This window comes from Lissotriton vulgaris, chromosome 4_1, assembly GCF_964263255.1.
Source record: "Lissotriton vulgaris chromosome 4_1, aLisVul1.2, whole genome shotgun sequence".
NCBI lineage: Eukaryota > Metazoa > Chordata > Amphibia > Caudata > Salamandridae > Lissotriton > Lissotriton vulgaris.
Window position 1 is genome coordinate 761,611,759 of NC_141691.1, and position 26,525 is coordinate 761,638,283.

The following is a 26,525-nucleotide window of genomic DNA, read 5'->3' on the forward strand; positions in this document are numbered from 1 at the left end:
TCTAGGTAGTTTCTCTCTACCTACATATGCCACCATGTCTCCCCTCGCCTGTTGCGAGGTTTCTGCTGGATTCTCTGGTTCTTCCTCATCTGAGGTTTCTTTATCGTCTGACCCAGAATGCCTTTCAGATTCTTGTCGGGCATGTATTGCTACTATTTCTTTACGGATCTTTCTAATCATAGCATGTATACATTTCTCTCTAGCATGTTTACCCTCTGCAATATTCTGACTCCATTTTGACAATCTCTCCATCTCTTCTTGTGGAAAGCTGGGCTGGTCTTGTTCCCTTATCAAACAATTAATCAAAAATCGCATTATTAAACCTTGTGTCTCAACTTTCTGATGTGCCATGGCTTCACTAATACACTCCGGTCTTTCTCCTGTTCTAATAAAATGATATATATTGTCTAGATGGTCTGGCATTTCTGGTAATAACATCAAGTAATCTGTAACACGTCTTAAACGTAGGGATGCTAACATCATGGGTCCTGTTTTTCCAGGCACTGTATCATATCTGCAATCTGTAAGCTGTTCTTTAAGCTTTTCGGCTGGGGCTGCTTTAGGTGTACGCTGCATTGCTAATTCTCTCATTGTCATTCGTTGTAAATGTGGCGGGGTGCGATAACCTCCTGTAGCACCTCCCGAGGCGGAGGCGTGAGCATAACCTGGCTGTAGGGTCGGTATCTGTAACGGAGTTGGACCCTGAGCAGCGCCAGGCCCAAAGGGATTAAGCAGATGAATACCAGGGAGAACAATAGGGGAAGTGACAACAGGTGCGGGAAGCGGTGCGGGAGGGGTCTGCTGTTGCGGACCTGGGAGCGGATGATCAGCAGGTGGTACAGGTGGTACGGGTGCAGGTGGTACGGGTACATTGATGGGTACGTTGGTATATGCGGGAGCTACGTCGTCTAAATAGGAAGAAAGGAAAATGTCTGCTGCTGTCTTATGACGTAATTGAGTCGGAACCAATGGAGGGGGCAGGTCTTTCGGTATTTCCGGGGTCGCCTTGGGCAGGCCCTCAGCCAGGACTGGATACAGTCCTGTCATGATTGCGTTGCTCTGTCTTTCGTGTTGTTCTATTCTGACTCGCTGTCCTTCTTCTAGTAGTTCTTTTTTTTTAGCTTTTTCGGAATCCTCTCTACTTTTCTGAGCGCCTTCTCTGTCCGTCTATGTGATTCTTTACGCCATAATTCAATGGCGTCTTTCTGTGATTGTCTGGCTTTCTTTTTCCATAACGCTTCCTCTACTCTCATGATGCACTCGGCATCCCATGTCCCTGTAACGGGCCATCTCTGATTCTCTGCTAAGTCTTTCGTATAATCCACCCACAAGTCTAGGTATAATATGGCATCTAAGCCGTGCTTGTGGTACATAAAATGCCCAGGAGTGACCCTGGGTGGGATGGGAACTGCTTCTTCGAGTATCCCTTTCCTAGTTCCTATCTGTCGTAACTTCGAAAATAAAGGCATAGCTACCTCGGTCTAGACACAATAAACACAGTAAGAAAATGCAAACAATCACTCATACCACGACATTAAAACACATTGAAACATTTCAAAACGAACACCAATAACTGGATAACTGAATACTAGATGCACTGCTAAACAGTACAGATACACTGCTAAAACAGTGCAGACCGGATCTGTGTACCCAAACCCGTCTAGACCGGACACAAATTAATGCACCCGTCTTGATGCGTCCCCAGCAACGGTACTCACCGGGAAGCACGGAACGGAAGGCCTCGGAAACTCGACTGGACTGGACCACTACGACGTCACTGCTGCTGCTGCGCACTACGCATGTGCCTCGACACTACTGGTGGGCCTCTCGATACCTCGGACACTGCTCTCTCGGCTGGGCTCTGGTCAGGATCCTCCGCACTCCTCACCGCCTCGTCTGGATGTCGACCGCAGTCTCCGTCACCTCCGTAGGCCTGAGGGAGATACAGGAAAACCTGCAGATGCGCATGGGGTCCGTCACAGCTGTAGTCGGGGGCAAAGCCTGCGACGCATCACCGGCGCGTGAGGTGGGGGAGGTGTCCCTATTCGGGCGCCAAATTATGTGGTAAATATTTTACCGTATACAAGTTTGCCAGATAATTTCGGACAAGTAAAGAAATAGCTCAATCAAATGAGAGGCAGAGTCCGTGGTGTCTGAGTCATAAGGGCTTTAATCATAAATGATGACTCGAGCCATGGAAATCTATTCCATCAATACAAGGGTTCGGGTATGCAATGATGGCAGGAAAGATGTCAACGATTTATTAACAGTACATGACATATATAGTAAAATGACACAGTAGCATTGAATACAGTAGGCGTGACAAGTGAAATGTATATGATAAGAACACATGTGCGTAGCAAAAAGGCGTGAACAAGGGTGTGCACATAGGCGTGTACTAGAAACGTCACAGAAAAGTGTCACAAGTGGGTGGATGCTTAGAGAAATCTTGCAGTCAGCTGAAACCTGTGGCCTGAATGCGCGTGCAGCTAATATGACGTGTGATTGACGTACATCTAGAGGAAGCTAAGGGTCTGACTTGTAGCACTAGTAGAGGAGACAGAAGTCTGGCATGTCAGATCGACCTGTCCCTATAACATATCTGATATCTAGTATTTGGAGGATGTTTAATCTAGAGTAAAAGGTCTCTTGGGCAGAGGCTACTCTATACTGAGTGTTAGTGCGTGTATAGGTGTCTATGTGTCTACGTGCAGGGCCATGGGCCTACTCTGGCAATGGGAACTGTAAATTACTTGCACGGAGACAGGAAGACTTGCTCTTTTTCTCTGCAGCCGGGGATATGTTTACCTAAATCACTAGAGAGGAATGTGTTTTCAAGGAGCTGAGCTGGCTACGCTGATAACTTGAAGGTAAAATACTGTTTTTGGCAAGCAGACCAGGCCGAGCCGGGCACCGCTCGCTTGGCAGGAAGTAAGGCAGAGGTCAGGGATGCATCTCCATGCTGCAACTTTCAGAGGCAGAGACAGACGTGGCTTGAAGACAGAAATCAGGGCCTAGCTCGGCAGAGCCAGGAAAAACGTGAAAGTGCACCATGTAAAGACGGTGGCACGGCATACTTAGGAACCGAATTATCGATCCATTCATGGTGGATCTGATAGAGGACATGTTAACATTGGACGCAAATGTATTTGCGTCTTCAGATTCGGTCGTGGAGGGAAATTACATGTACTTGAAACTCGTACATGGAGCCGTTGGGGTACACGTTAGGGGACACAATTGACCATAAAAATTTCAATTACCTCAATTCTCTGGACTGCTGCTGCAGGATGTGCCGGCGTTGGACTCCTTTTGGTCTGCTACGCCGGGAGAGGAGAGGGCCCACAGACTTCGGTTGATTGGAAAACCCGAGTTCCGCGTTTCTTCGCTGCGTGGGATTCATCATCAAACTTTTGGATCACTCTTGCCAAGCGGGTTACTAACTCTCCGCATTTCTGCCTTACCCCTATGCGTTCTGTGACTGACATCTTAGCGGCCTGCTTGGTTGCCGTCCCTGCCTCCACTGAAACGTTGCGGCACATTTTCAATATATCGAGTGCCCGAACCAATATTATTCTGGGCGATTTCGCGGCCCACGAATTTTGCCCTTTGTGTACTGTTCTTTCAGACTCCATTACCCCGATTCATTCCCGAATTACTACCTACAATATCACGCAGGGTGATTTATGGTAAAAATAATATGACATGCAAACGTATCTTAGTTGCTCCTAGCCATTACCGTACGATGTTGTTGCCCTCTGGTTGGTTATTTTCCTGCGGGAATTCCTCCTGGCCCTATATTCCTGCAAATATTTCCGGCGGTCCATGTGCTATCACCAGACTGAGTTTATTGATGTTTTCTTCACATCCCAATACCCATTCCCGTGTAGTCCGTGATTCTATGATGTTACATGAAGACTGTGATTCTTCCCTTCATCTTTATTCTAAATCTGAATATCTAAGTTTAGCTATTTCCATTATTGGTGTCCCGGCGTTGGCAGTTTATAACGCCAAGTCCATTGGTAAAATGGCCTGTTGGATGGTAAAATCGATTAATCAAACCTCTACCATTCTATCTGACATGTTATTAGATGCCCAGGGTGAACACAGAGCCATTCTGCAGAACCGCGCAGCCATCGACTTCCTCTTGTTAAAGCATGGACATGATTGTTCTGACTTTGAGGGTCTTTGCTGCTTCAACTTATCCGACCACACCAAATCTGTTCAAGCCCATATTGATAAACTTCACGACTTGACTGCAGAAGTTAGAAAACATATTGATCAGGGTTGGTTTGACTGGCTCTTCAATTGGTTACCTGACTTACATTCTCTACGACAGATATTAGGGGGTATTGTGATTTCTATTTGTATTTTAGTAGCTATTTGCTGATTTATTCAGTGCATTCCTTCTCTACTCCATTATTGTAGATTTGGCAAGAGAAATAGATCAGTTAATTTTGTTTCTTATTATTGTTCCACAGATGTTAGTTCCATATAGAACATGGTTAATAGACTGGAGTCAAGGGTGAAGTGTTCTGACCGACTTTTTCGGCCCTCTTTGGAGGGAGAATGATGGAAGATGCCTCCAGCCTATTACCCTTCTAGTACAGGGATTAGAACTATAAACAGGACTTATCCATAAGGCACAGTAGTGCATTTTCGTACCCTTTTTCTTAGATCAGGGCTTATAAACTTAAGTTAGGGGATAGATTCATTAGTATTAGTGATGATCCGTCCTTTTGCAAGAGTGTTAGTATACCTTCTATGGAGTTATGCTTATTTCGGGCCTTGTAGGCCTCAAACGGGAGAAACTCCATCTTGATTTCTGCCCGGCAGCTTGAGAGGCTTTCTAGGTCAAGTGTAATGTTTTAGTTTCGAAGTGTTGTTCGCTTGGAGAGAACCGGCTCAGGCTGGCCCTTATTGAAAGACTGCATTTTTCTCCACTCCGAAGACACAACTTCAGGCCGGCCGGCCGGCTGGGAACATGTCCTTGGTACGGGGAGGTACAAGAATTTGGTGGGCGGCAGGTTACTGGCCGTAACTTTCCATGAAAGGACAAGCTTCCATATTAGCGAAAGTGTTAGGCAGTGAGTCAGGCAGACCGTAGGCGGCAGCTAGCCGTTAGCATCTATGCCATTAATTATTTCCAGGCAGACAGTCGCCATTTTGAAGTCTGAGACAGATCATGAAACGGAGACTCTCTGAGAAAGACTGAAGGAGAAGGAGAAGTAGCGCAGAGCGATCAGAGACAGAGAGAGACATCAGTTAATAACGAGAGAGGTTCCAGTGACTTGGAGGGAAGCAGAGGCGATCGAGCATAGCGGTGCAGACGTGTACTCGTGACTGCTAAGGTGTGACCCAAGACGAGCCAAGGCACAGAGACGAGAAGGGAACCTAGATGACTGCCGAACCCCGACTTCACGTTAATAAGGTGACCTCCGCCCTTTCCCCTATAGTGTGCACATTCTAACCTTTCACTTTTCTTTGCAGAATATATATATATTATCGTATAGTATCGTGTTTATAATCATTGTAATAAAATACCCCAGTTCTTAGTGAACCGACATGTGCCTTGTATTCTTGTTCAATCAGGGTAACCTGGTCTTCTAGTCAGACATTGTTTGCATGAACGGATGTAAATCCCGGTCAGGTAAGAGGTGACTGAGCAATGAGGGAGAAGGGGAACGTTTGATGCCAAGAGCAGAAGGTACATATTTCAATTTGGAAAGCCGCACTAACTTTTATTATTGTAGTATTATCCTGAGTAGACAATGAGAGATCTCTTCCATAGGTGTTCATAGGAAAGTGATCGTCGTTGGTACGCGGCGTTAATGAGAGCACCGGGAGGACACGGTGTGTAGATCCGCCGGATTGTGGATCGTGTTGGAAGTGAGTGAGAGCACAGGGAGGACACGGTGTGTAGGTCCGCCAGATTGTGGACCGGATGAGAGAGAGAGCACTGGGACTGCAGGCCCGTGTGTAGACACGCCGGATTGCGTGTCGAGTGAGCACTGAGAGTGATCAGTGTGTAATGGTACATAATCAGACCTGCCCTAGGGTAGATTAGTCTGGGCCTAAGTGGCCGTGAGACTAGTTGGTATGAATAGGATATTGTAGAAAAACCTATGCATGTTTATTGCTATTTTCCCCATCCTTAGGTACGAGATGTACATACATATATCTATACCCATTGTAAATACGTTCTAAGGAGGGAAGTGAGTACGTTCCGACTGGGTTAGAGGGGCTCCTAGGAGCTGATTCCATCTGGTCCGAAAATCCGGTCGTTACACCTAGCCATGCTTGAAAGAGAGGAACAAACACGTGGCATGATTTAAACACTGTGGTTGTGCGTGGATTTTTGGAGAAATATTTTTGGTGAACAAATGGCATGCACAGATCTCGAGATCCACTTCAAAATGAGCAGAAAAAGAGCAACTGACATCAGTACTCAGTGGTGATGCCTACATGAGAGTCCATGTTGTGTGCTACGGAGGCAGGATGGAGTCATGACTTAGGCCTATAGCACCACCTCAGCATGCAAGAGATATTGTGTTTCCTGTTCCATTCTGGCACCTAGGAGGAATTCACAAAGTGAGGAATCTGCAGATAGAAGTATCTATCAGAAATAATTTTTTCAGGCATATATATTTTAGTTTACATTCAGTAGCAGTTACTCCTGAAAGACACCCATACAACACTAAATAGCATTGAAATGCATCAACACAAAACAACCCATGCCTTGCTCCAAAAAAATCCCTGGATGTCAGCATGTAACAATGAATAATAACAGTCAAATGTTGCATTGCAAAGGGTTTCTCAGTAATTTTGTTGAAGATTTACGTGATGCCAATGACTATATTACAAATCTAATTTGACTAGATGGTATGTCCTATCAGTCAAGACAAAACCCACCAATCAGTCAGGAGTGAAACATAATATTTTCTGGAATGGAAGTAGTCATGTTTATGGCATTTTTCCTTTTATGGAGAGCAGAAGCGGCCACAGAAAAGGAGGTTGCGTGTCTTATTGTGTCTGATAAAAAACAGGAAAGGATGATCTACCATGAATCTTTTCACAATGATTAGACATTCCACCATCATGAAAGCAGCAGTTGTAGCAGCAGCTTCTGTGCCTTCCTCGTTCACATCCACAAATGCCTTGTTAACCACCTTGGACAGGACCAGATCATTACTCTCAGACATTCCAGAAAAATCAGAATTGACCACATCAAATGCATCCCTCATTCTCAAACTTTTGAGGGATGATTTCAGATCATCATTCTCCTCCAGCTTAAATCGGTGTAGATATAGCTTCACCTCATCAGTCTTCATCATTTCTGGGTTTGTCCAATCTGCAAATTTCTCATATATAAGTTGTTGTTCAAGCTGAAAAAAAAACAAGAACTGATTTGCAAAAGAGTATAAATTGCTTAGTCAAACGCATTCTTCTGATTTTAACAACTTTATACCTTTCTAAATGCCAACATTTTCAATAATATGTAGACTCAGAAATGCAAAAGCTCTTACTTTGTAATACGGCTGTGTTAGCTACAAAATCCCTTAAATTGACAAAAAGCAGTATAAGATAGGATGATAACATTTAAGTCAGAACTACATAGATTAGCAAAAGCTTTCACAAGATTAGAACAGATTGAAAACCGGATTTATTTAAATATGTCACATAGGTAGCACCCAGTATTTACTAGAAACAAATACTCTTATATGTGGTCTTCCTCCTCAAAAAACACAACAGACACTAATTGGCTTGAGAAAATATGAAGCGTCCAAAATTTCCTCAAACCAGTGCAACCTGTATTGCAAGACAACACATTATATCAAAATGTGTATTATCTTCTAAGCCTTCCAGGCCTAAGCTTCTACTTCTATCACACACTGTCTCAGAAGATACAATCTTTGTCTTTCTTCGTTCTTCCACAGCCAACCTACAAGAGGTACCAACATTCATCAAAAACAATTAGTGGCTACAGCTTCGTAGTATACTTGGCCAAGCTATGCCACTCTCTTTTGGAAGCAATCAGACATGAATCTACCATCCTTTAATTTAGATGTTCTGTCAAAACCTGGCTGACTTTTTTTTTTTTTGCAAGCTTGTCTATCATCTCAAATACTGCTAGCACTGCCTGCTCTTACATGTCTAGCACCAAGAAACCAGGGGTTAACATATACTTTAAATAACAAAATAATATACCCTTAACAAGGACTAGTTCATCAGGGTTGCTAGTGTTATGGCTTTACTTATGGATGGTGTGGAATGGGATCCACAATTGAAATCAGAACAATTTAGGAATGTTGAAAATAATATTGCGGACCTGAAAAGCATACACAATATTCAATACATACACCATGAGTTACAAAAATATGTATTTTTTATTCTTATTTTATATATTAGTCATATTTTTATGTAGTTTAAGAACAAGAGAAACAAAATATGCTTGAGGGAATGATGTGCTCTGTAAAAGTGTATCATATTTACACATTTAGTTACATCAATAGTTCTAGACCGAGGATACAGTGATTTCTATTGTATCTGAAATTCATTCAACATTTGTCAAGATATTTTACAAATTCTTATTCGATGTTGTAATTAGGAACACAAATTCATTTTGGGCATGGCTCTGGAAATTTTTAGATCATACGCACATTTCGGCTTGGAACCTTCATCAGGACGCTATGTACATATATCATATAAAACCTAAACAGGGTATATGTAAACAAAAACATATATCCATGTTGCGTATAGGTCCTGTTTACAAAATGTGACCCCAAAGTGGGGTATTCACAAAGGCTTTTTACTGAATTAACATATCATTTTAAAAACACTAGTCACAAAAGAGCACAAACATTTCGAAAAAGGAACATTTAATATGTGCAACTTCTCTATATATTTTTGTGACTTAAACACCTCATAACCTCATAACCATCACCAAGTGCAAAATTCCATAACATGAAACTTAGAAGTGTGACTTAGACTAAGTATTCAAGATACAATGTGTCAAGAGAGAAGAAGAAAAGTTATTAAGAAATATATAACAAGAAATATATAATCTGGCCCAATGCTTATTTATAGAATTCAGACTTTGTTATTGAGATAGGTTGGATGTGGAGTTAGACTAAACGAAGACAGGTGATTACCTCTTTATTTTATAGTAGGTGCTTTGACCTCTGGGAAAGTTTAAATACGGTAGGAGTCTAGTATGTGAAATGCTGTAAATCCTCAATTCCTACGTGAAGATCTGTAAATCATAAAAAAGTGTGATATTGAGCATATAAGAATAGGTATGGAAGAGATACGAAATTATGGACCTAAATGTCCTATCATTACCTTGAATCAATATCTATTATCAAGAGCGCAATTATAATGATGTCCTTTTTGATGTCCGATAATTCCTGTCTGTATGTTTAATCAGCAAGTCACAATGTGTGCACTATAAAAACAGAGACATAAAGAACATAAATGAAGGACGTGTTTTAAACATGAAAACTATGGATTTTTCAACTAGAATATGTAAAAAGGTTGTGCTAATGGTTAAATTCTAAAGCGTTTACACAACTCTAAGTATTAAGGGAATTCTAGTTGAATATACTTTCTCTATTTAAATTATCTCAGAGCCGAAGAGAAACTTTAAATTCTTTATAATAGCTGAATAGGAAGAACGGCTGGAATGACATGGTCCGGCTGTTTCTAAACAAACAGAGGCCATGATCATGCCTCTACGATCCACATTCACTATCAGTGGGCTATGGCTAACCCATCAAATCTCGTTAATTGTTTATATATGGAATGCCCCCTTCAAAGACAAGCTTTTAAATATATTGGCTTAAGAATTGAAATATTGTGGAGGGGTATCATACAAAAGATATTAAATAATTTGAAAGATACCTGCTATTAAAGGTGCCAATGTCAATAATGACAATATCTGATACGACAATGCACAGTCCAAAACAGCTATTGTTAAAAAGACAGACATGCTGAATAATCTATGTAATGTTAAAAGAGGACAGATGTAAATTGACATGCAAATGCTTACCCACTATGGAAACATAACGTGTGAATATTGTTTTAATTCCGTGGGATGGGATCCATATAACTAGTATCTAAAGGTCTGGCTTTAGCGATGGTGGCCCCCAGTGCGCAACTCTTTGGTGGCAATTCCCAATGACCTCCTTCTCCAATGATTCCCTTGCAACCACACTTAGCAGTGCTAGTCATCTCTCCATAGCCCCTCTCTTATATGTATATTATTTGTTTTTATAGCACTACTCCTACCAGTGTACAGAGCACTTTACTTCACAGACACACACACACATTATACAGAGAAAATGAATCATGTGTGTAAATCAGTGTGTAGGAAATGTTACATAAGACAATGAGAGAAAGAAAGTGTAGGAATCACACATCATCCATAATAGCAGGCAGTATATTTTAAGGGTGCTTGGTCTGGATAAGAACAAATTCAGGATTTAAAATTTAGCACAGGGGTTGAAGTTGGCTTCAATAAGAGTTTACTTCTACCCAAGGGAACCCTTTTTAGCAACATTAGGACAATGAAAGACTAGGTGAAAAAACAATGTTTAACCTATACTTTGCAGTTTGTATGCAGCTGTTTGAGCACAGATCTTAGCTTACTGTTCTATATTAGGATTATAATTTATGAACTACAAGTAACAAAAAGGTACCTGTGACAAAGGCAGAAAACAACTGAGCTATCCACATAAAATACAGTTCTGTGATGTGCATAGTACACGTTCTTTGCAGCAGGCATACTAACCCCTTGTGCGGCTTTATTTACGAGTCAAAACTTCCACTGGATAAAACTCTGATCTATCCCCAGCAGGACCATTAATCACCAGAGTTATCTTGACACGTACTGCTGCCTGAAAATTGCTGGACAAACAACAAATCTGCAACAGGTACATTTAAACCTATCAAAGATTTCAAAACACAGCGCTCCCCAAGCTCTGCGCACAGTGAGATGGTATCGGTTGCACCGCTCGGAGTATCTACTAATCTATGGCAGAGAAATATGTCAAAACACAAATGTCTTTCAGCAAGTTGCACAGGAATACACGTTTTGTAAAACAGTATACATGGGTCTCATAAAATGTAGGGTCTGGGTTCAGCGCAGTGCACATACATGGTAAATGAGTGGGGTCGGTACATAAAAGATGTAAGCAACTTTGGCGATTCAGAGCCTGCCAGGAACTCTAGGTTTAAGAAGTTATGTTTTATTGAAACGTATCCTGCCCTAATCCTGGAAGAAAATATTATTGAGCAGTATCCGGTCCTAATCCTGCAATAAATTAAACAAAATACAACACGGGATTGGGCAGTAAATTATTCCAGATGACCATGTTCTGGGCTTCGTGAACTTTCTCCTAAAGACAATGCCACAGAGATGTTGCTGGAAGTGCCTACTCTTTTAGGCTCCCATGCAAGGCAGACGAGAAATAAATTAGAATTTTCCTTGACGAGATGGACAAGTGCTTCTTTTATGAACATGTTAATTGGGGGTTTAACTAGGACATGACAGTGGCAACTGTGCTAAGAAAGCTACAAAAACAAACTACTAACAAATAAACATCGCCGATTCTTTTGGTTTCTTAATTACTCTGCCTTTTGAAGTAATAATCTCTATCACATAAGTTTCTTGAACAGTATCCAAAAGTTCTTGTTCAACTGCAATATTTTCTGGGACCAGACTCTCTGAAATATGATTTTTGTGGTCTAACCACCAATAGTGGTTAGCTTTAGTTTTCTCTACTTTACCATCACTAACTATATTTCTTAGCAAGGCAAGGCAACTCAAATGCCATACTTTATCCATACTTTGTTTGGATAAGTTATTTTCTGAAGATGCTTCTGGCTTTAGAGTTGGATGAAATGAGCCGCATTTTATTGGGGGCAGTCAACCCAAGAAAAACACAGGAAGTTTTCAGTGCAGAAAGAGCACATGAATATGTGCCCTGTCTTCGATCCCAGGTTCTCCACGGTATGCTGGATCAGAATGTACTTTGAACATTTTGAATTTTAGTTTGAAGATGTCAAGTTTGTATGTCAGAAGGTGCATCCATGCTAAAAATCCTTTGTCCCTCCAATTAGTCTTTATCACAGTTACAGTTTGGTGCTTTTAACTAAAAAGAACTGCTACAAGTACGGTGCATGAGATCTGGAATGATGTGCTTGCATTACCCCAAAAATGTTTTAAATGTTTTCATAAGAACACTTAAATGCACAATTCCTACATTGCTTGTAATGGCCAAGTGTGTTCTTTCCAAAGACATACCTTGTATGTATCATACTATGTGCTTTATAATTCTAATATAATACTATTTAATTTGGAATGTTCCTGTAAAGGAGATGAGAGTATTTATGCATATGTTTACACATGTTCCAGACTTTGGTGTAGAAGAGGCCTTGTGAGGTCACAAAAAATGAGCATGTGCTACTTGTGGGGAAAGGACTGGAAAATGTAATACGCTGATCAATTTGCCATGAAAAATTATTTGTTAAAAACTGGGAACTCAGACAGTTTTCCAATTCAAATGATTTACCTTAGCCAATTGTATGCTCTCCTTGAGAGTCTTGTTTACTCTCTCGACAGCCCCCTTGGTTTCTGGATGATAAACTGAACTTCTTTTAGGATAATGCCACAAACCTTGAGGTGCATAAGCCAACGGAAATTGTATCAAATAAACAGCAGCAACCTCCTAATTTGTATGACTTTATTTCGCCCTGAACTTAATAAAAATAATTTAAAAAAAACAAAAAACTGGGAGCTCATTTATGATATGATATGCATTACATTGACTTTTTTTTAGCCCTAAAGCCACCAGTGGGTGTAAATCTTCCTACTATTTTAAGAACTTCAACAAAGTAGGTTTTAGTAGTAGGATTAAGATCTGTAGATAACAGAAATTATTTGTGTACACCATAAATATATTCACTAATTATGAGTTTATGAAGTAAGGAATGTTATAATTAGTGCATTATGATTTTAAAAGTTGTGAATTCTTTTTTAAAGTAATTTAACTGAGTTTATTTAAAACCATGACAATAGAATAAATAGAAGATACTTCCAACAGTAACAATTGAGAAACAAGTATATACCTAAATTAAATAAAGAAAAAGATGTATGAACCCTAGGCCCAGTGCTCATTAAAGAAAGTAAAATATATGTTATTTGGAGGTCGTAGGAAAAGAGCCTATTTTTATATAGCCATTCGGGTATTAAAACAATTGCAAAAATACATTAATTAAAAGCCAGTATGCGAGTCTTAGCCCTAACCTCAATGCAAAATTGAGGAATGTATTAGTCACAGGGCTCTGAAGGAAATCTAAAAATGTCTGTTATTTAATTATGATACAGTGCATTATATAATTGTAAAAAAATTAACCAGACCAGCAATTAGCATGCCATCTTCGCCTTTAAAAATAGCCTGAATGGTACTGGAAATTCCTGGAGGCCAGCAGCGGCTCCTCCACTAAGGCAGAGGAGCGTCTCCTCACTGCTTTTCAGCAGTGAAAAATCAAAATTAAAATGATAATAACAAAGGTTATCATTTCATCTTCCTCGCTCACTTCTTTCAGTTCGAAGGCAGGGAGGGGCTGTCCATTTTCATACAGCTGCAGGAAGGAGTGGTTGCACTGCTTCAAGTGCGCATGGCAGTTTGGCCGGCCGTCAAAAGCTGGCCAAACCGTTGGGTGCACTTTGAGCTCTCCACCCGAGCTGTGCTGTACAGCCAGGTGGCAAGCAAGTACAGGGTCGGAGACCCTTAGTGAGCGTCTAAATAGGGTTCTCACACCAATCACAGAGCTGCTTTCATGTTGGGTAAAACCAGCGTGAGACAAGCATCTGCATTGGTATAAGGGAGCCAGTGGAATTCCGGGAGTCACGGAGCAGAGGCCAGAAGAGCACAGATGCTGCAGATGGCAGGTAAGCATTTGTTTAATTCTTTTACCCACTCTGTGCCCCCCACCCCGCGCTGCCCCAAAAGCCACCCCTGCTAAGCTTTGGAGCCAATGATTGGGCCTGGCTGCCTGGGAAGCACCAAGGGAAATTGATGCTCTCAAACAATAACAAAAGCGACATCTAATGCTGTGACTGTTATATTTGCCTTAGTTCTCCCACATCAAAAGATGTATAGCTGCATAAATACCACTTTTACCTGCACGATGTTGCGTATACTTAATATGGCTGGCAGGCTATTGGCAGGAACCAGTACTAATAAATGAAGGCCAATTATCAACTTTATTTGTGTTGTATTTGCCCAGATAGAAGTCATTTGGCAGATCGACAGGAGATCGTACTGTATATATTTTAAGACAGCATGCACTAGTAGTGGTTGTGCACATATGTATCATTCAATTACCGGACTGTCATAACTCGCGCTTCTTTGGAAAAATAACATGTGATAATTGCTCTGCAAGGTACAGGAGCAGGATAAATTATACACCCACCAACTAATGCCAATTATTGTTGTCAACAGCTTGTACTACAAAGTCAAGTGCATGGCTTTCTAATCCCTGGGATTTCTCGTTAGCATGTAGTTGTAATCACCAGCTCTGCTATAAAACTGCTTGGTGCTGCTGTTCATTCAATGTTGTTCAAAATCTGGCTATTCTCGTCAATGCTGAATAATGCAAATTTGTCGCATTGTGTCAATTATTGTTGTCAAAAGTATTTGTTGCATAGGGTGACCAAATTTTCAGAACAAAAAAAACGGATAGCATTTGACATAGAAATAAGACTAAATGTTGGCAATATCAGGGCAGTCTCAAGATTTTGCCTTATTTCTAGGTCAATGGCTCCTCCAATAAATAAATATATTCCATTTTGACGTACTCCAATTGGGGCACCCTTTGGAACTACTGTTGCACCACAGGATGCATGCACTTGCATGATTTATGATTCACCTGATAGACTGTTTTAAAATGACGTTTTCTTCTTTTTGGCTCAATTTGGTTATTTTTTTTCAATCAGTTTTATTTGTATAACACATGAATTCCAATGTTTCCATTTAATTTAGGCGACAAAACTTTTTTTCTTTGTTATGTTGTTTGACATGTGAAGTCTTCTTTTGAATCTGAGCGGTACTACTCTTTTTAAGAGCACCTAAAGTGTTTTACCCATGTTTATCATTCAAGTAACAGTGTCTGTCTGGCTTATAGAGAACACTTCTACAACGTTTATCCAGCTTTGATAAAGATCGCAAGGTCAAAACACGTCAGCGATAATAAACTGCTTTTTGGACTATACCTGGTGTGCGGACTTCCTTGCAGCAGCGTCAACGTCAACAAGGGATTGTGAGAATATATCAGGACAGCCATATGGAACACACTGCAGCATGGCCAAGGAAGTCTTTAACTTTCATGCTACAGAAACACACACCTCTATAGCATGAAAATTAAAGACTTCCTATGCCATGCTGGTATGTGTGTTGCAAAGGGGCACTTTGTGATTCTAGCCTGAGGTCATGGGCTCTGAAGGGCTTGATTCACCCCAGCACCCCCAATAAATCCTACTGTCTTGCCTGAATTAAGTCAGGCATCACACTAGGAGATTTTTTTTTAAACAAAACTCTGTCCCCTAATGTAATGAGAGGGTGGGTGTGAACGTGAGCATTCTGAGCACAGCAAAAATTGTGCATGCTCACCAGACCCCCTCTCAAAACCGGGACATTTACCTATTGTTGTAACAAGTGTCAGAACACCGGGACAATCATCAAAAAACCAGGACTGTCTGGCCACCCTAGTGCTGCAGTCACATACACGTTTTTACTAAATTCCCGGAATTGCTCATAGGCATAGAATTATGGTGGCCAGCTCTGCTGATGTATTATTTGTACTTCTGTTTCCTTTCAGCATTTCTCACGGTTTAAGGGCAGTTGTTGGTTTGGCGTTTCGCACTAGCAGCTTGTGCTATACCATCAGATGTAGGTCTCGCATATACCTGAGACTCCTTAATATGCCATTCTGATAACAGCACTCCTATGAAGGTATGTGATAATTCAGTACCATTCAATATTAATCTCTACTTATGAATACTGAGTAATCAACATTGTAAATCTTTCCAAACACAAATAAAATGCACAAAACAGAACAATTCAATGCTTCTCTGTTTCAATGTTAGTGGTTCCCTCTTTTGATTTTGTATTCACCTCAATGAGTGCTCACAATTAAATGTATGTGCTAAAATCAAAATGTCCTTGTAGTAATCCTCCCAGAATAACTCCACCCTCGAAGGTCCGATAAAGTATCTTCTTTATTCCACATCAAAGATAAGTCTTTCCTCAGCGTCCCAACCAGCAACATTCCTAACCACACTTAATATAACTACAATTAAGATTGAACAATAACAAAATGAAGACTGCAGCAGATGGGCATTGAAATATACACACTAAGCAAATGTAATAGTAAATAATTGAAAACTCCCCTTCTTTTTAAGATTGTTTTTACAACTGTGCAAATAAAGCTACAAAAACAAACTACTAACAAATAAACATCACCAATCTTTTTGGTTTCTTAATTACTCTGCCGTTTGAAGTATTAATCTTTTTCACATAAGTTTCCTAACATTATCCAAAAGTTCTTTTCAACTGCAAGGTGTGTTATCTTTACACCCAACTGTAACATTTTGATTACTTTCAACAGCACAATTTTCTGGGACCAGACTCTCTGAAATAAGATTTTTGTGGTCTAACCAGGGCCGGACTGTGAACCAAAACCGGGCCTGGCAAAGTGGTCTGCCGGCCACCCGGGGAGTAGGGGCTGTGGCCATGCTGTGTGTGCAGGGTCGATTTCAGCTTATTTTGTTATAGGAGGCGATGCTGAAAAAACAGCCCTGTAACAAAATTAGACCCCAGGGGTCCACTGGGGAAATGCCCAGTGCCCGCTACAGCTAGTCCAGCACTGGGCCTAACTACCAATAGTGGATAGCTTTAGTTTTCTTTGCTTTATTATCGCCAACCCTATTTCTTGGCACGGCGACTCAAATGCCATACTTCAACCTTGTCTAACGCAGCAGTGTTGTTCATTACTTTTGTCACTCTCTTAGGTTCATTGAATTTACTTTCACCTTTTGCTACTTGCTCCCATTGATCGGCACTTAATTATACTTGTATTGTACCATGTGTACAATCATAGTAGGACTTGTTCCTGCTGTGGGACTCTATGGTAAATGTCTTTACATTCTGGATATCACACTCTACCATTTCACTTTTCCTCATACTACCAGGATTGATTATAGAGTACAGTACTCTACTTCTCATCAATGAAAATAGATCCTCACCAATTGAACTGTGGCAGGTAGTCCTGGATGCCCCCACCATTTTCTTAATTTCATCTTCCCAAGACATGTTGCTATTATTAGAAAGTTGCAAAATACCTTTGATGCTTCTATTCACCCTTTCTACCATACCATTCCCACTTGGGTGATATAGAGCAGAAAACGTTTGTTCCACGCCTGATGCTTTTGAATATTCCTTTCAACTGAACGCCATTGTCGGACAGTATAACTGCAGCAAATCTTCCCTCTAAAACACTTTATTTCAAACATTCTATCACCGTGGTGGTGTTCACCTTATCCACAATTCCCACTTCTAACCAATGTGAGAACATGTCCACTAGAACTACAATGCATTTGCACGTACCATCCTGAAGATTAACAGGTCCCATAATGTCCAAGGCCAGCTCCTCCCGAGGTAATCTATGACACTTAATGGGGATTGAACATTTTTGGAGATATATCAGTGCTTTGACATTTAGCACACAACCTGACAAATCTTTTAACTTCTAAATCTACTTTGGGCCGCCAATACAACTTTTTCAATTTTTTTTGTTTGAGTAATCCCTGAATGACCTTCATGACAAAGGTTGATTATCTTTTCTCTCAAACCTTTGGGAGGAATTATTATTTTCCCATGTAATACAAACGGTTCCTCAAAACTAAGTCAGTCTCCGACTTCCCAAAATCCTCTGTTTTCATCATTCACACTTTTGTTTTTCAAAACACTCCATCTATTTCCTATTTTACCCTTAATTTCACTCTAAACCTCATCCTTACTCTCAGCTTCAACCATTCCTTGCTGTCATAGATGTTCCGAAGTACATCATCTCGTGAAATATTAGCTACTGAAAATTGATTCCATGATGTCTTGTCCATTTCCATGAAGGTAACAACATTCTGCTAAAAAACCAAAAAAACATTGGCTGTGAAATCTTTTACACCCGGAACATACTAAATGTCTTACCTGTAACCTTGCAGTTGCATGGAGACCCTCGCAATTCTAGAAGTGGCCCTCAAAATTCCATCTGTTGTCAATAGCTTTGTCAAAGGTTTGTGGTCACTATGTAGTGTAAATTCCTTCCCCATAAAAATGTTCAAGCGCCCACACGCATGCCAATGTTTCTCATTCCTTGACTGAGAACCTCTCTTCTATGGGAGTATGTGAATGGGAAGCAAACATTACTACAACCTCATTTCCTTCCACCACAACTTGTGTAAGCACGCTGCCTAACCCTTTACCACTGGCATCAGTAGTAACAACTGAACTTGCCTTAGGATCAAACCCTTGAAGGTGTGGTGCTCTGCTAATGGCGTTCATGATTTCCACATATGATTGTTGACAGTCAACATTCTAAACAAATTGTACATTGTTGTTTAGTAGTGTTCTCATAGCATGATTTTTTTCAGAACATTTACTCACAAACTTTGCGTAACACTCTGCCAATCATAAGAATGACCCAAGATCGTCCTTAGAGTTAAGGGAAGGTGCATCCACAATAGCTCTCACCAACTTTTCCTCAGGTTAAATCCTAATTTTATGAGTCATCTTCCTTTCAGCAAATTTACATTTCGAGGTCTCTGCAGTTGAACCTTTTTCTGGTAGTACACTCATGGCCTTTCTCAATCTGTTATTATGCATTGCTTTGTCACTGCTCATAACCAAGATATCATTCTGGAATCACACAACTCTGGGCATATCACCAAATAGCTTTGTTAAGTCTCTTAAACACAGAAGCAGCAGACGCTAGTCCAAAAGACATTCGATGGAACCGAAAACAGACAAAGTTTGGTGAGGTCCAATGAGGAAAACCACAGAGAATTCCTAGTCAAAGAAAGCATTTTGTCACTTCTTGGCAATGGACACTGATCTACAAGTACGTGGTCATTAAAATACCTGCGGTAAACACAGATTCAAATTTTTCCATTGGCACGTCTGGAGACATCCTTTCAAAAGCTTCAACAGGCTCAATTATGCCTGCATCCAACAGCTTCTTGAGTTCAGACTTAACTTCATCCTTAACAATTAGAGGTATGTTGCATAATTTGTATATCCTTGGGGCAGCCAATGTTTTTAGTCTGATTTTGTGAGTGAACCCTTTGAGTTTCCCAATTTAGCTACTAAACTTGTCAGGAAATTCTTTCAGCACCCAACTCTTTGTTTATTCATCCTCACATGCAACCAAAACCTGTTCAGGACTGTTGAGATGATCTAGAAGAACATGGAAAGCTCTATGGTCCTTCCAGCCTAACACCGATGGGCTGCCACATACAGCTTACACTTGACCCTCCTGCTTTTGAATTAAAAAATCAGTACTATAAAACCTAATATATTGATTATTTCACCTGTGAAGCACTATGGTTTAATATGTGTGTCTTCTAAATGAGAGCCAATAACCTTAACAAAGTTGTCTTCCCATACAGAGCAGGGTGTAATGATGAAAGGAGACCCTGAATATGTGCCACCTGTAAAGGAATACCACCAAAAGTAATAACACATATATAGGCGTGTTACAATCACTACTGTTCAATTTTCGGACAACACTTCTATTGCTACTACTACTTTTTTGCATCCAAATCATCTGTGACATCATTTGACTCATAAGAGTCAGAAGCACTTGCAGCAGGACAAGCATTTGACGATTTGATCTCTTATCAACTCATCATGTAAATTTCCGAACCTGCATTTGATAGCCTGATTTTTAAGGCAGAAACATAATCCATCACAGTTTCTTTTTTTATTAATCTTTTTATTAAGCCAGCTCATTACACTTCACAAGGCTGAAAGTGTTTACATGTACATCACTAGGTTGAGTTTGATAACAATAATCCATATTATGGCATCATACAATTATAATCATTATGGGAACAATCAGCATATTCACTTGTGCAGTTCTACCTTGCATGGGGGATGGGTCGCATCTGGCCTACTTTCTTTCATTCTGAGGCGAGTATAAGCATATGTCGGGGGCTCAAGGTCCTTCTATATACCCCTTTAGTTCCGCCATGTAGACCATATCTTTTCCCACTTCTTTAGGTACCCGCTGCTTTGGTATACTACTTCCTCCGCTCGTTGGCACCAGCCTAGATCAATCTCCCATTCTGCCACTGATGGGGGAGGCACGCCTCCCAACGTCTCACTATATTGCGCTTTGCCACTCCTGCAGACAATGTCAGCCAAAGCCCGCTATGTCGAGGTCAGTCTTCCACACCCTTGATCATCAGTAGGAGCCACCTGGCATCAATCGTCACCTCTATCTCCAACACCCTTGACATAATCCGCCACAGATTTGTTATGCTCTTGTTTCGGTTGAAAGAAGGCACATCTAGTGACAGTGACACATACAAAAAGTGAGTAATGTTCATCAAGTTCTAAAATAGCATTCTTAAATGCATCTGAGTCGCCCACTCTTTCAGGTCATCTGGCTATATACTCTGAGACCCTCTGGACCCAAACAGTTTAATAGTATTCTTTTTTTCCTGTCAGTTGACATAACACAACCATTAACTTCCAAAGTTGCGATGTAATTAACAAAGTACTCTTTCCATTTGACATTCCTTGGAAAAGTATGCCCACATTAGAAGTAACACCTGAACATGAACTTGAGCTACCTTCCATGACACTGTATTCGCTCTGGTTGTATGAGGAAAAGAAACCAGTTATACAGTAATATCAAAACACCAGAAAAGTTTGTTACTAAGGCATGAAGGTTGCTTTCCCAAATTCATAGGGTGATGTGAAATGCTCAGTACAATTTCAGCAGTTAAAATGTGGAACGCAAATTAACTAATAAACTACAAAGCTGATAGCGTATGAAGTTGAAGCAGAATGGCAACCATGCAAGTCATGTAGCATAGCCTTTCGTGCAGATGTGCTATAAGAACAAGAGATTCGAAGAGAGGTTCACATTGCCGCACAATGGAAGCAGCTGACTCTTTGTACGAGTGAGGATTTCTGAAGAACAGGTCACACTGCTGCACGGGATCTCACAATGGAAGTACTCGTGCACAAACAATCTCCTGGAACGTGCAGGCTACTTCGCAGATAAACACAACTTTTGTGTTAAGTAAAGGGAAGAAATTGTAAAAAATAGTACCATACCTAAAACGATTCCCAGTAAGATGCATACGCCAATTTTCACACTGTATGGCGCCTGCAAAGTGTCTCCAGACAGAAAGATACGTTTGCTGATTTTTCCCACAAAGCTTATGGGTTGATCGTGTGGATCCCATGAGGTTCTGAAAGTATGCAAATCTGAGCAAGACAGATACACCAATTGTCATCAATTTGTGTAGTAATACTCCCAGAATAACTCCACATGTTCTTGACTAAGGCTTGCTTGAATGGCCTCAGAAAACCCAGTAGCATGCATCCATGCGTGGGTTGAAGGCATGGTGACCATAGCCCAGGCAGCAAAATCCATGTTGGTAGGGCCCAACTGTAAAATATATTTTGCCATGTCCTTGCCATCCTGTACTGTCTGCACAAAGGAGTTTTGTAAGAGTTCTGACAAAGCAGGTGCAACCACACCCACCATGTCCCAACAGGCATGAGTGTAGTAACACACGTGAAAATCAGCATCATGTATAAAGGCACTAGGCTAGTTGAAGAAACTCTCTCTTGACCATAGGATCTCTTCAATTTGAATCTTGGTCTGTGAAGCAGCAAAAAAATAATTTGTATTGACCTTGCTCTGTAATACTAGGCTCGCACGATTAAGATGCTGTGTTAGGAAAATCAGATCACCTTGCACAGGCATGTGTCATCTTAATAAGGTGACTTAATGAGAGGGTCTAGGTGAGCTTAGAGCAGGCCCCCAAGACTAACTCAGTCAAGACCTGCTTCGATTGTTAAATGACGGTAAGGATTATGAAGTCACAGGCCGGGGCTGCAAACTTTCCATCAAGGGGATGATCTTAGCCTTTCATGCACTCTTTTCCATTGAGGGAATTCAGTTCCATTTCTGCTGAAGAATCCAAGGGTCTAAAATTTGGGACTTCAAGATACAAGCCTGCGTCAATATAATGAGAAGGGAGCAAGCAGTCAGCCTCCTCATCATCATTTTCATTAGCTGAACAAGTTCAAGACCTTTACGAGCATCCAGATCAAAGACCAAGAGGACCTCCATTCTCCTAAAATATTGCCTCCAATGCAATGGAACAGAAGGAAAGTCTTTCTTAAACTGAGGTTGCGTTTTGTTTATCATATATCAAAACAATTGGAGAGGAGTCTGTAACAAGTGCCTCTGAAACCAGCGCCATCTCCAATAAGGGAACTGTTTGACCCTGTGGAAAAGGACTCGAGGCACCAACTGGCACCAGAGGTAGAATGGCCTCAATTTGTTTGGGTCAGTTCGGGGAGGACCTAATGACAGGAACTCTTCTTGAGACCCTGCCTGAGTTGTGCGGCCCACAAGAACACCAAAAGGTATCCGAAACAGCCTTCAAGAGCTGCAGTACCACCTCCTTGAATGCTGTTATTTGCTGCGGTTTCAACTGCATCAGCTCCTTAACCCCTTCCATGCGGCCGCGATTCCCTGGTGTGCTGTAAACAGCACGAACAGGGGCGGGCCGTGACGAACCCCAGCCGTCATCAGCACACGAGCACCGTAGTGCATGACGGCTGGGGTTCGTCATCAGCATGGAAGGGGTTAACTGGAAACGAATCAGAATCAGATGTCAAAGCCAGAATCAGGACTAGAGCACTGATTATGAGGCCTCTCCTTGAAGCAGGAGCATTGAAAAATCCAAGGACCTGATTTAGATCCCATCTGCCGAAATATAAATCCCATAGGATATAATGATATTTACATTTTCGCAGACGGGATATCTGTCACTGTTATGGCTGAGTAACCCATCGTCCAACATCAAAATAAGGCCCTAAGAGTTTTGCGTGGACTTCTTGTGTTTTCTATTCAACATCTGTCCCCAATGTGTTTTAGATATACCTGAAGAGGGTGAATGCGACAGGGTAGGGCCTACGACTTGGTGTGGAATTGACAAACTTTTCCTATATTTGGCTATGTAGAGTACTTTTTTTGCTTTTTGATGGCCTTTAGATGCATCAAGGATCATTTGACACAGGACTTAGTCATGCTTGAAGCATAGGAACCAACACCCTAAGCGTGGAAGGGTATTCTCAGATGTGAGACCCTTGCTCATTGCACCATCAGGATTCAAGCAAACCGGGCCGAAGACGGCTGTAATGCCAGAAACCGGTCCCCGGGAGCTTGTTTCCTTCCCAGTGTAAGAATTGGCTTTTGTAGTTTGGTTTGCCCTGTTCCCATCATGCACTGGGACAGGAACAGACTAATTTGCATACAGCCAGGTTCTGAAACTGGGATGGTGCAGTGAGCTAAAAAACGGTGTTGGATCTAGCCCTGATCTCTTGACTGGGTGAGAGCTTTCTGCTTAATTCAGAGACTCTGTCCCTCACCACCCCTTGTTGTAAATATAGGAACCAACACATGGCATGGTTTGAACACTGTGGCTGTGTGAGGATTTTGAGAAATATTTTTGGTGAACATATGGCATGGGCAGACCTCCAGATCCACTTCAAAGTGTGCAGAAAAAGAGGAACTGATATAAGTGGTTATGCCTATATGTGGCTCTGTCTCAACTTCCGGAGGCAGGATGGAGTCACAACTGAGGCATATAGTACCACCTCTAAGCATGCCAGAGATATTGGGTTTCCTGTTCAAGTATGGCACCTGGGAGGGATTCACAAGTTGAATAATGTGTGGACGAAGTATCTATCAGAATTAATTTTTCCAGGTGTTTGTATGTATATTATATATATATCCGCATAGTCCAATTCTTCCGACCATATGGGCGCCTCTGTGGTGGTGCGTTTCTGAATACCCCAGGACCAAGCTTTTTCCAATTGCCACACTTTACCGCAAGGGGTTACCTCACCACACTCACAGCTCCGCGTATTTCCAGATTTCAAATTCAATTAATCACAATCACATTCGTATGCTGTAGCTCAAGGGTATTTAATATCAAAAGCTTGCCAACACACCCAAAGCATTTCGATCTCGTCCAAGATCTTGTTCACAGGGGTTACCTTGTGGGGGAGCTATGTTTAGCTGGTGCACGCAGCGAGGCGAGGGCAGGTTCTCGCAAAATATTATCCACAATAAGATAAAACACGCAGCACTCCTCTTGGCTGATAAGATTGATTTATTCAAGCTGTATCTCTCCTGTTCCTATGTGTTCCGAACTCCTAGTTCCTGGTCACGTTTCGAACTCCTAGTTCCTGGTCACGGTAGTTAAACAGAGTCCTTCTTTACTTTCTGCTATATATACTCTCACCCATATTAGCCTATATTGAGGCATTATGGGGGTAGTAGTTCTTCAAATACAATCATACCGATTGCGACTGTTATATTCGACTTGCTCCACGCAGCGATCCCAATGCCCACTCGGCACTATGAATATTATATCACCTAATTGAGCATGTTAGTTCTGTGCACTATATCAGTTATAGAAAGTTGCACAGTTAATAGTGCTTCAAGCGTTGTGACAAATTGCCAAGTACCCAGACAATAGTTGTCACGGGTATCGTGCAATTTGTTCCTAATGCTCTTCGATAGACTGAGTGTCATAATAATTAATATATACCTGGTTGAGTGCCCTAGTTCATAGCTCAAATGTGCCACCGGGTGCCCTGCCGGCATACAGCCTACGTAACAAACAAATTACCGTCCCTATTACACAATTTGTTTCTCTTCTACTCAACATCAGTTCTCAATTATAATTAGTACTGCCAGTACAAATAAGAATCCAATTATCAAATCAAATTCCAATGTTGCTTATAAAAAAAGGGTTATTTGAGGTTCATGAGATACTAATAGTTCTTATTATTTCAGTCTTACAAATGCACATACATCTCTTCATCCCCTTTTAATCCATGGGGCATCCTTGTTTTGACCCTTATTATGAGTCTGGATTCCAATCATCTCAGTTTGTGTTCTATTACCTCCCCTTTCATGTGGCAGTATGGTGGCTAGTCCAGAAAACTTCATGTCCAGCCATGTATTTCCCTCGTGCATGCACAAGTGTTTTGTAATGGTATAGGTATGATCACAGTTCTGTATCGCTCTAATATGTTCAAGTAATTGTTTTTTTTAAAGGACAGATGGTGCTTCCTAAGTATCTTCTTCCACAAAAACATTCTAACATATACACTGCATAGGTCGATTCGCAAGAAATGGTTTCTCTAATTTCAAAGACTTTCCCTCTAGGATCATCCAATGATTTCAATTTTTTCAATATTTCAAGCCTTGCAGGGGGAACATTTATTGAAACCTTTTCATCCTAATTGTAGCCACGATTCTGTTTTTTTCTCTTCAAAGTGACTATTTACTGAAGAGTCAGATAATGCAGGTGCTTTTCTGTATGACACTAGAGGATGATTTCCAATTTTTCTACCTATGTCAGGATCCTTTCGTAAGACATTCCAATACTTGACTAGAATCCTAAAGCTTTCTTTGCTGTAGGTCAATATTAGACGTGGTGGTCTTTCGTTTGACTTCACTTAATCCTTCCCTTTTGTTTTTTTCTTGTCCACCAGGGTCTGTGCTCTCGTTTTCTGCCTTGCTTTCTCTTCACCACGTTTTAGATCTGTAAACTTGTATCCTCTTTTTATAAAATGTGACTTGGTTTTCTCAAATTCTCTCCATCTCTTTTTGTTCTGAGCAGTTTCTTTTCATTCTCAAGAACTCCCCGTAGGGTATACTTCTTTTTGATGATTGGGGATGGAAACTTGACCCATGAAGCAGGCTATTGGTCGCAGTTTCGTTTTCAGTTGAGTGTATTTGGCTGGATTTAATGTAGACCTTGGTTTCCTGGAAGTCTATTTCTCGAATTGATGTTATGAGTAAATCTTAATCCAACTTGATTATCTTTAAAAACCGCTAGATATGCCAGAAATCCTGCCTCAGTCCCCTTCCATAGGAGAAAGAGGTTGTCAATGAACCGTAGGCAAACAGCTACATTCATTGTGTATTGGTCGTTCTCCTCTCTCCAAGCTATGCTCCTCTCCCACCACCCCATCACAAGATTTGATAGCTTGGAGAGAGCAAAACTCCCATCCCGGTTCCACAACTTTGAGAGTAGATCTTCTTATTAAACAGAAAGATGTTGTTCTTCAAACATAGATCGATCATGTCTATCGACATGTTGGTATGTTGAAGTTCAGTTATAGGTCTTTGTTGACGGAAAT

The 26,525-nt window shown here is 41.1% G+C and overlaps 1 protein-coding gene across 1 annotated transcript in view; it reads right to left on the minus strand.

Annotated features, from left to right (window-relative positions):
- Positions 1-2,154: 2,154 nt before the first annotated feature.
- The window catches only part of LOC147722549 (serpin B6-like), a 325,711-nt gene continuing 301,340 nt past the window's right edge, over positions 2,155-26,525 (minus strand). Inside the window, exon 7 of the mRNA XM_086965075.1 lies at positions 2,155-7,382. Within this exon, the coding sequence (XP_086821201.1) occupies positions 6,978-7,382 (405 nt within the window). The 3' untranslated portion in view covers positions 2,155-6,977. The remainder of the gene's footprint in view (positions 7,383-26,525) is intronic.